At 44.7% G+C, this 11,313-nt stretch overlaps 1 protein-coding gene across 1 annotated transcript in view; it reads right to left on the bottom strand.

Annotated features, from left to right (window-relative positions):
* Positions 1-2,242: 2,242 nt before the first annotated feature.
* KLC1 (kinesin light chain 1) overlaps positions 2,243-11,313 on the bottom strand; it is a gene marked incomplete at its 5' end in the record, with an annotated part of 59,841 nt that continues 50,770 nt past the window's right edge. Inside the window, 4 exon segments of the mRNA NM_001133355.1 lie at positions 2,243-2,830; positions 3,432-3,482; positions 9,060-9,221; positions 11,112-11,220. Coding sequence (NP_001126827.1) covers positions 3,450-3,482; positions 9,060-9,221; positions 11,112-11,220 — 304 coding nt within the window. The 3' untranslated portion in view covers positions 2,243-2,830; positions 3,432-3,449.

Below are 11,313 nucleotides of genomic sequence, written 5' to 3'. Positions count from 1 at the left end.
TAGGCTAGGTGCGGTGGCTCACACCTGTAATCCCAGCAATTTGGGAGGCTGAGACAGGAGGATCACCTGAAGTCAGGAGTTTGAGACCAGCCTGGCTAACATGGTGAAACTCCGTTTCCACTAAAAATACAAAAAACTAGCCAGGTGTGGTGGCATGTGCCTGTAATCCCAGCTACTCGGGAGGCTGAGGCAGGAGAATCACTTGAACCCAGGAGGCGGAGGTTGCGGTGAGCCGAGATGGTGCCATTGCACTCCAGCTTGGGGAACAAGAACGAAACTCTGTCTCAAAAAAAAAAAAAAAAAAAAAAAAAAAAAAAAAAAAGACAGAGTAACAAAACAACTGATCAGGCACATAACTTTATTATTTCCAATATGTTCTCCAGAAGAACTCGGTTTCACCATCCTGAGGTGATCAGACTTCTTACTCAGAGAACTTAAAGTGGGATCACTTGTAAAATAGTTTTACTAGGAATCAATCTCTAAAAAGTTGGTACGATTTAGGAAGTCAGAGTTACACAGAATGGCTGGCAAAAGCCTGCCTCATGAGAAATACATCCAAGCCAGGAGCAGCCGCCCAGAGGTGACCCTGGACACTGCGGCAGGGACAATCTGTCAACTTTGTGCACCATATTAAAAACAAAGGATATCTTAAGAACCAAATTCCTTTGACAACTTAAATGTTATTTTTCAAAAGACTCTAAGACCCATTACTCAAACCTTTTTTTAAACATGAAAAGCCTGAGGTTTTGAAAATCTCCTTATAATAAAGTCTTAAAAGTTCTGATCCTATTTGAAACCATTTTTCTCCCTATTATAATACTGTATGAGATTTAATATAGTCGTAGCTAACATCTGATTTATTTAAAAGATTAAAATTTGTAAAGAATTTAAACTAATGCTAATTTAAAAAATAATGCATATCTAGAGTAAACAAGTTCAAAATGCTCAATGTTTTAATATAAATTCCCACATTTCGTTGCTAAGGCTTTCTTAGAACATGTGACAGAATCAAAAAATTCCATAAATTTCTTTTAAAGGTATTCGCCCTTTAGCCACTAACAGGAAGTTACCCAATTACTTCTCAACCTATCCTGGGAAAAACCTAGGTGGCAACTATGAAACCCTTCCGTTGTGAGAATACGGGAACCAACTGGAGTGTCTTTCCTGAAGTCTGTGGGTGAGGAAGGCTGCGCTAGGAAGAGAAGCGGCCCAGCGGCCGGCGTGCAGGGGAGTCGGGAGAGCTGGAAGAGATAGTTACCCGGGGTTCTTTGGCTCACTCTCTCGTGAACTTCCTCCCTTCAGCTTCCTAACCAGCTTCTCACTGCTGCGTCTAATGGAAGCCCGGAGTTTGCTAAAGGAACCACTGCGTTTTAAAGATCCAGTGCCATCCTGAAAAAAACGTGAACAAACGTGAAGCTGCAGGTGGTTCTCCCTCCCTCCCACAAGAGCCACACCGGGTGCAAATAAGAGCTCCACCAAGGCCGCCCTGCTTGCCAGCAGCTCACTGCTGACAGAGTCTTGCAGAAACCACCAATTACCATGTACGTGAATATACTTTAACTAGAAATTATTCTTTTTAAATTTCATTAAAGATAATCCAATGATCATGAAAACCTTTGGACATAAGGAAGCTCATTCAAACAAGTGATCGCATCCCAAAAGCAATGTGAATCCTGCTATTTTGAGACAAAAGCCAACACACAAAGTCTCAAGAAAATTAAAGCAGCTTCTAAGAATATCATCAAAATCGACTTCCACATTTAACAGATACATAAGCAGCTGGTCCAAGTAACACAGTACAGGACCCAAACCATTTGGATCCGACAGAGTCTCTTCCCTTTAACAGTTTCGTCTAAATGCAATAGTTGGAGGTACTGTTTCCTTCAGTAAATTTTACAGAAGTTTCATTAAATGTTAACTATAAAGGTGGTTGGAAAATTAAATAAAATGCTCATTCTATACAAATAACTAAAAATCCTCAGACAACCTTGTAGGGAGGCGAGAGTGCCCAGCTCTCATCTTAATTGATTCAGGTATTAATAAGTGAAACACTTCGCAGTATCTGAACATGAAAATAAAAAACACAGAGTGAAGAAGATGTGCATACAGCAGCATTTCTTCTTGGAAGGAACTCTTTGGTGAGATAAACTGTCACCCCATGACCCCTAGCAGCTGTGCCATGTGGCGTTTCATGGATAAAGAGTGAGAAGTTCTACCAAGCAGACAGACACCAAGACACAGGTCAGTCGGAGTGAGTTTATTAGAAGTTAGAAAGACACAAATACACAAATCACTGAGCACTTCAAGATTAGTAGAGAAAAGCAGAATGCCCAAATTTCACACACAGACTACACAGCAAATGCTACTGGGGCATATCCTAGGGAGACCTGGAGTCCGAGCGGGGCCCCCAGGGCTCTAAGTACCACGGAGCACGTGCGGCACATGCCTTGCTCTAAGGCTTAGTTACATCAACAGGTCACCGTCATGCCATTGCAACAACACCTTGTGTGACACTTAACTACCTGTTATCAAAGTGAACAGCTAATCGCTCTTAATTTTTAAACTCGTGTATTACACAGTAAATGGATTTTATTAATACAGTTTATATTACTAAGTACATATCTGGCAAAGCTACATGTATACAGAAATCAGGAACCCCCCCAAAAAGGACAGCAGCACCGAAAGGAATGGCCAGTTCACAGAGAGGTGCAGCTCTGACAAGATCCTAGGGGCTGCTAGACACAGCGGGCAGCACTGGAGAGAGAAGGGAAGCTGCGGGAGACGCCACCCGTCATGCAGGAGACAGTGTGAGAGTCACGGGCGGCTAGGCCTGTCAGACAGAAAGGAGAGAGAAAACCCACGTGAAACCGCGGCGAGGAAAGGCAACAGGCTCTGCATAACAGCCTGGCTTACAGTATTTCTAGGTCACAAGTCTCAGCAGCCTTCTGAGTGGCTTTAGGACTGGGATGACCTTCTGCCTGCTTCTACCAGCCCAGCATAAAGCAGGTGCTGGGCCTCGTGGTGCATTTCACAGAATCCAGACTGGTCCATTCCCAATGGTCATCAAAGTAAAGTCCAACACTTTAAGCGTAAAGATTGGCAACGTATTAGAAATCTCCTTGACACTTGGTGTAAAAGGCTTTACAAGTAATTGTACATAAGGAGATTATGCAATGAAAAACATAGGGACCAAAATAAAGGCTACAGGTATGACTTTCATTCTCTTAAAAACACATTTTAGACATTTCAGAAACTTTAGGAAACCACGGACTTTAAAAGTCTACAGCCCATTTTAAACATGCAGTTGATAATCCAAAAGAAAATTAATTTCCACAGGCAGCAATGCGTCCTGGGTCCTGCCAGATTGGAAAGCCGACGTCTCGACAGAAGCACCAGACGGCAGGGCCTGCGCCCCGCCCGCTCGGACTCACCATGGGACGCTGAGCAAGTCATTTAACCAGCCCGAGCTTCATTTTTCTCATCTTTAAAATGGAAAAATAACACTTGTTACCAACACCTCAAAAATGTGGGGAGGACAAGAAAACATAAGTTTTTGCTGCTCTTTAGAAAAAGGATGCTAAAATGCTAACATATTGTCATTAGCAGTGCAGCCCTTGCTGTTCATTTCAAAACTCAGTGCTACACTACAGTAGTATTATAATACACCTGAACTAAATACTTGGCAGAACACAGAAGATTCATTTCACTCAGATTCATTTCACTCAGATTCAAAAGTATTTCATGTGACACACACACACACACACGCTCATCATGCTCTCTCTCCCCTCTGCAGCTGCTGGAGTAGCAAGCTGACAGCTGACAGCTGGGCAATGGGCCCAGGAGTCCCAGAATTGGGGTCCGACCCAGCTGCCTCCTCCTCCCTGAGCCTCTGCAGACCCAGACCAGCACCTGGGGTTGGCAATGGAGCGGGTCTGCCCCACTCTGGGTCAGTCTGCCTGCTTCCCTGAACTTGCCACCTGAGGACCTTGGCTGTGAGAACCAGGGGGAAGGCCGGCGGCTGCCCTGGCCCAGGCAGATTTCCATTCAACTGGACTTCAGGGCCTGGGAGGATTCACTACATTCTAACAGCTAAAGAAACTGTCTACCTCTTTATATTACTGGGAAAGAATATTCACATTACAAAGGTGGGTTATCTGAGCAGGATTAACAGGATAATGTGTTCACAGTTTAAAAATATGCAGTCATCGTTATTATCTATATACAGTAGGATCTCAGATAATTTGGTGCTTTTTATTTATTTTTGGCATATTCTAGTTATCTTACTAGTGTAATTTGAGACAGATTCTGGCTCTGTCGCCCAGGCTGGAGTGCAGTGGCATGATCTTGGCTCAATGCAGCCTCCACCTACTGGGTTCAAGCGATTCTCTGCCTCAGCCTCCTGAGTAGCTGGGATTACAGGCGCGTGCGACCATGCCTGGCTGGTTTTTGTTTTTTTTTAGTACAGATGAGTTTTCACCATGTTGGCCAGGCTGGTCTCGAACTCCTGGCCTCAAGTGATCCACCCACATCGGCCTTCCAAAGTCCTGGGATTACAGGCATGAGCCACCTCGCCCAGCCCTTACTGTAATTTTTTAAAAATAAAAATTCATCTATTTCTAACCATATATTCCATTCCCCAATAATCCTAGGTAAGAATTTAGTGTATTCAAAACGTGTAGAAATCTTAACACGGGAGCAGTGTGAAAAGAATGGCAAGACGGAGACAGGCTGCTTCAAAAGGCCCCAGCAGAGCTGGTGACCTGCAGACAGACAAAGGTGGTGCAGCTGGGAGGCAGACCCCGGGCTCCACCTAGGATAGAGGATGTGTGATGTAGCTCTGTGTGTCTCATGGGACCACTGTAAAGACAACTGCTTACTGATGAGACAGCCCAAGGGGCTCTCACATCCCAACAGGGACCTGGTGCTGGTGGCTGACACATGCACATCATGCCATGAACACGAAGTGAAGCCACACGGACAGCAGTTACAGGAGGCCCAGTTTTACCCAGAAAAGGATTTCTGTGCACAACGCAGCTGCATTTTCAGAGGCAAGACCGTGAGAGAGCCAAGTGAGACTCACAGTGACAGCGGCTTCCAGATCTGCACGTGTCACATGAAAACGAGGTCACAGAAGTGCCGCTGTCAAGTAGTTTAATCATAGTCCCTACCGTGTGTACCTAAAGAAGAGAACTGTCCTTCCCTGGATAAACCACCCACCAGGTCAAGACTCTGATCCAGACACTCCCTGCACATTACCAGCGTCTGTCACCGCCGGCTTTCCTTCTCAGTTCTGTGTGACACCAACACCCAGGGCCCACAGGGGACGATTATCATTAACCAGTTTGTCCTTTCTTTGACCACATAACTCTTTGTTTTAAATGTTACTCATGAATATTGAGAAAAACTGAGCCCAATATCTGGTGTACGTGGTTATTATAACTTAATCAAAAGCTGTCACATTCATTCCTGGCAGTCACTTCTGCTGAAGCTGTAACTTCCCAACAGGGAGCACAATGTTTTTCCCTATGGTAGTAGTTTTCAACCTTTTAAAAAGCATTAAAATGCCTTTTAGGCTGAGGCAGAAGAATCACTGGAACCCAGAAGGCAAAGGTTGCAGTGAGCGGGGATTGTGCCACCTAACTCCAGCCTGGGCAACCTCCATCTCAAAAAAAAAAAATATATACATATATATATATATATATATATATATATATATATATATATATATATATGTATATAAATAAAATCGAAATCACATTTTCTCATAAATAAATAACAAGTTATTCTAATAAACAAAACAAGAACAATAAAGCTACCTTTATAAAACCCAAAATTTGAAATCTGAAGTTATAGATAACAGGTATAGTTGTTTTCTTTTCTTTTTTTTTTCTCAAGACAGTCTTGCTGCGTCACCCAGGCTGGAGTGCGGTGGCGCGATCTCGGCTCACTGCAACCTCTGCCTCCAGGTTTCAAGGGATTCCCCTGCCTTGGCCTCCCAAGTAGCTGGGATTACAGGCGCCTGCTACCATGCCCAGCTAATTTTTGCATTTTTAGTAGAGACAGAGTTTCCCCATGTTGGCAAGGCTGGTCTCAAACTACTAACCTCAAATGATCCACCCGCCTCGGCCTCCCAAAGTGGTGGGATTACAGGCATGAGCTATAGCACCCGGCCACAGGTATAGTCTTTTTTTTTTTTTTTTTTTTTTTTCCGAGACAGAGTCTTGCTCTGTCGCCCAGGCTGGAGTGCAGTGGCATGATCTTGGCTCACAGCAAGCTCCGCTTCCCAGGTTCACGTCATTCTCCTGCCTCAGCCTCCTGAGTAGCTGGGACTACAGGCGCCCGCCACTATGCACAGGTAATCTTTTATATTTTTAGTAGAGAGGGGGTTTCACCGGTTGGCCAGGATGGTCTCGATCTCCTGACCTCGTGATCCACCCACCTCAGCCTCACAAAGTGCTGGGATTACAGGTGTGAGCCACCGTGCCCGGCAAGGTATAGTCTTAACATTTACCTCAACACCTAATTTATTTCTCTATTTTAACTTAATTGTGTAATACTGAAAAAAATCTTGATGCACACAAATAAGTGGCTACAGTGGTAACAGTTTGCTTTGCAATCTCAGGGAAATTTTCACTGAAACAGAAACAGCATGAGAAGCTTTGTTCTAACATCCGTATAAAGACAAACTAATGTGCTGACCCACACTGTGTTAATATTTAAATCAGACAACATTTAAAATGGGCCCCTTTTATTGTCTCTAATTATCCCTCAAGAAAGTTGATTAAAAATTAATACCTATGTGCATACTGCCCTACCTTTTAAAAAATAAGAAAAGTCGGTGGTTTATGCCTGTAATCCCAGCACTTTGGGAGGCTGAGGCGGGCAGATCACGAGGTCAGGAGTTCGAGACCAGCCTGGCCAACATGGTGAAACCCCATCTCTACTAAAAATTAAAAAATTAGCCAGGCGTGGTGGCACACACCTGTAATCCCAGCTACTCAGGAGGCTGAGGCAGGAGAATTGCTTGAACCAGGAGGCAGAGGCTGCAGTGAGCCAATATAGCGCGACTGCACTCCAGCCTGGGCAACAGAGCGAGACTCTTGTCTCAGGGGGTACAAAATGTGTACTTTGAAAAGAAAATCAAAAGTTGGTCGAGTTTAGCATTCTGCCTTCTCAGAACCTTAGAGTTGTGGGGAGATCGGGTTGGAGGCCAAGGCCTTCCTGTGAAGACTCTGAGGCAGCCTCAGCTGCCCGCCCAGTGAATTCACTCACTTTATCTAAGACTCCATCTGAAGAGGGGGCTGCCTCCATGCGCAAAGTGAGTCTAGGAACCACTGCACTGGACAATTTAAAACTCAAACTGTTTTGGTAGATCACCCGTGGCCAACGCACCCTGGGATGAATTCCATCAAATCTGCAGAGCTACCAAAGGACACACCAGAAACACAGCCTGCGCATGGCCTATAGAATCAGGTGTCCAAAGTGAGAAACGAAGCGTGAAAGGAGGAAACCAGCAGGCGCGCAGAGGAGCAGCTGCTTTCATCCCCAGCAGCGATACTTCCAGCCCGCAGGCCTGACGGGGACACCTGCCCACGAACCCCCTGCAGGGGACACGAGCAGTTCTCCTTCCTCTCCGAGTCTATCTTTAAGATGGTAACAGAGCTCTGAATCGTCACAATTTTATCATCAGATGATTTCATGTTAACATGGACCTAGAAATACTGTCTCAAGAGAAACTTCCTCCAGAACTTCATTCAAGAGGATCACAATCTGCACCCTGGCTCCTAGAGCCTAGATAAAGGACTTGTCCTTCTATACAAAGCATGCAGGTACGACAGCAACCAAGAGAAGAGTACAGTACACAGTTCTGACAGGATGCGGGCGACAGGGAGGCCTGCGGGCCAGGATTCAGTTTTAGACTACTGCCCAACTGGGGTTGGGTAGGCAAAGCAGATGCTGATTGGTTGTCTTGGCACAGAGAAAAACCAAAGCAAGAAAGCTGCCAGATAAAGACAGTCAAAGAGAATGTTGTCCCTCAAATTTTGCTACTAACATTTTTTATAAAATATTTATTTAGAATGCTAGCTCCTACCAAATTGCTATAGCTATAGAAAATCCTAAAGAATAAAAGGATTTACATAATAGGAAAGCCCAAAACTACAATTTGGCAGAACATCTGTAGAATTATAACTAATCAAACTGCACTACGGCAACTTCAAAAAACCAACTGTGCCCCTAGATGAGTCAAATGCCGCCTTCAACTCTCCCTGACAAAAGCAAAATACCAAAGACACCAGCTTATGTATCAAAAAAAAAAAAAAAAACAAAAAACCCATGTGCTAAAAAATTCACTGGAGAAAAAATGTCCAGAAGGCCACATGGTCTTTGGCAACCACTGGATAAACAGCAGTGGTCAGGAATTTCCAGGGGCAAACCAGTAAAACCCAGAGGGGGCCCTGTGCAGCCTCTCAGGCACATGGCGGGCTGGCAACCAGGAAGAGCCAGCCTCAAAGATCTGAACACCCTCTCAGGGGAAATGCAGGACGCTCAGGACTGAGGCAGGACATCAAGAGAGCAGCCACCTAAGCTCTTGTTTCTGACCTGTTTTCTAAAAACAAATTCCACTTACACAGCATCTCCCTTTAAAGCATTTCAACTCATTCTAACAAATCTAGAGCAGCCTGGTCAGTGAAGTTAGGAGCACTGGAGTTAGCAATGAAATGGGTGAGTTAAAGAAGCGAGTTAGTTATCTGCCACACTGATCCCGATATTAAAATGAAACCAGATAGGGATCATGCTTTAAATAGCCAGGACACTCAATCAGCATTTAAGTGCTCAAAGTTAAGCCAAACAGCTTTCATGGATTCCTGAGAAGAAAATTACCACTTTAAACAAATAACAGACTTCAGTATTAGCAGAAGTGAAGAACTTACAGAAAGCTTAATTGGCACTTAATTTGAGAAAAGCAGAAGGTCTAGCACATGAGACAGGAGGAAGGCCTGGCAAGCGCCACTTGGGGGCGCCTCCCGGAGCACGTGCCCGCTGTGTACTGTACTTACCCCGTTCCACTCTACGCTCATACTCACTTCCTCCCCTCCGTCAGGGCCACTCTCGTACTTGACCACGTCCACGTTGAGGCTCTCACGGCTCCTGCGCTTCTCCATGTTCTCAGGGTCATTGAGCACTTCCGCCACCCTCTGTTTGTGAACATTGTCAAGACCCTGTGAGCCAGGCAGGGGAAAATGGTTTGACCCATTAGCACTTAAGATTTTCTTAGGTATTTCTGAGATACTTCGCTAGAAAAAAAAAAAAAAAACAGTTCTTAATCACTGGAGGGAAAAAAATTGGAAGAGTGGTTCCTTGGAGGGGGTGAGGGTGGAGGCGGGGAACTGGAGAGAAACACAAAAGGACCCCTTAGGGGAACAGTGATGGGGCTGGGACTGCACAGGGTGTGTGCCCGTGTTCAACTATTCTGGGTCTATATCTAGGACTGCAACTGCTGGGTCATGTGGTTTTCTAAGTTTAACTTTTAGATAAGCCATCAAACTTCTCCAGTGCCTGCACCATTTTCCATTCCCACCAGCAAGAAGACATGAGGCTCCAGCCTCTCCACATCCTCACCAACGCCTGTTATTTTCCATTTGTTCGCTTATTATAGCCAGTCTAGTGGGGATGGGGTAGTATCTCACTGTGATTTCAGTTAATATTTCTATAATGACTAAAGATGTTGAGTATCTTTTCACATGATCGTTGGCTATCTGTATATCATCTTCAGTAAAATGTCTATTCAGGTCCTTTGCTCATTTTTTCATTGGGTTGTCTTTCTGTCTGGATACCAAAACCTTATGAGATACATCATTTGCAAATATCTTCCCCCATTGCATGGGTGTCCTTTCACTTTTTCTTTTCTTTTTTTTTTTTCTTTGAGACAGGGTCTCGCTCTGTTGCCCAGACTGGAGTGCAATGGTACCATCTAAGCTCACTGCAACCTCCACCTCCTGGGTTCAAGCGATCCTTCCACCTCAGACTCCCAAATAGCTGGGACCACAGGCTTGGGCCAACACACCTGGCTGATTTTTAAAAAAAATTTTTTGTAGAGACAAAGTATCACTATGTTGCCTGGGCTGGTTTCGAACTCCTGAGCTCAAGGTATCCTCCTGCCTCAGCCTCCCAAAGTGCAGGAATTACAGGTGCTCACCACCACACCCAGTCCCCTTTCACTTTCTTGATGATGTCCTTAGATGCACAAGAGCTTTTAACTTTGATGAATCCAACATATCTAGTTTTTATTTTGCTGTTCATGCTTTTGGGGTCATATTCATGCTATTGTATTGTATTGTATTGTATTGTACTGTATTTTAATTTTTGAGATGGAGTCTCGCCTCTGTTGCCCAGAGCGACTGGGCAGTAGCGCGATCTCAGCTCACTGCAACCTCTGCCTCCTGAGTTCAAGCGACTCTCCTGCCTCAGCCTCCCAAGTAGCAGGGACTACAGGCTTGTGCCACTGCACTGTGTTTTTAGTAGAGATGGGGTTTTGCCATGCTAGCCAGGCTGGTCTCGAACTCCTGACCTCAGGCAATCCACCCACCTCAGCCTCCCAAAGTGCTGGGATTCAGGTGTGAGCCACTGTGCCCAGCCTCATGCTTTTTTTTTTTTTTTTTAAATTGAGACGGAGTCTCATTCTGTCACCCAGGCTGTGGAGTGTAGTGGCATGATCTCAGCTCACTGCAGCCTCCACCTCCCAGGTTCAAGCGATTCTCCTGTCTCAGCCTCCCGAGTAGCTGGGATTACAGAATTACAGGCGTGTGCCACCACTCCCAGCTAATTTTTGTATTTTTAGTAGAGATGGGGTTTCACCATGTTGGCCAGGCTGGTCTCGAACTCCTGACCTCAGGTGATCTGCCCACATTGGCCTCCCAAAGTGCTGGGATTAAAGGTGTGAACAACCACGCCCGGCCTCATGCTCTTTTAAACAATATAACTTTATTTGTTCAAACTAAAATAATCAACATTTTCTATTTCTAAATCAAGCTTTCAATAAAAGTCATGTAAAAGAGAACCATTCAATTCAAAGTTCCCATGGGCCGGTTAAGGACAGAAGTATGACTAACCTGTTTACGAGACCTCATAGCAGCTTCTTCTAATGTTTCTGCAGCTTCAAATTTGCCTTGACGTCTGTAAAGTGCCCCAAGGTTTTTTAGAGTGGTTGTAACAGTTGGACTGTAAGAAAGCACATGACATACAGAACTATGACATATAAGCTCTGAACAACCACTATCAACAGCACATAATCTAAAGAACTAACAGACTTAT

Source organism: Pongo abelii, chromosome 15, assembly GCF_028885655.2.
Source record: "Pongo abelii isolate AG06213 chromosome 15, NHGRI_mPonAbe1-v2.0_pri, whole genome shotgun sequence".
NCBI lineage: Eukaryota > Metazoa > Chordata > Mammalia > Primates > Hominidae > Pongo > Pongo abelii.
Note: the sequence above shows the minus strand (reverse complement) of the source record. Positions and strands in the feature narration are given on the sequence as shown.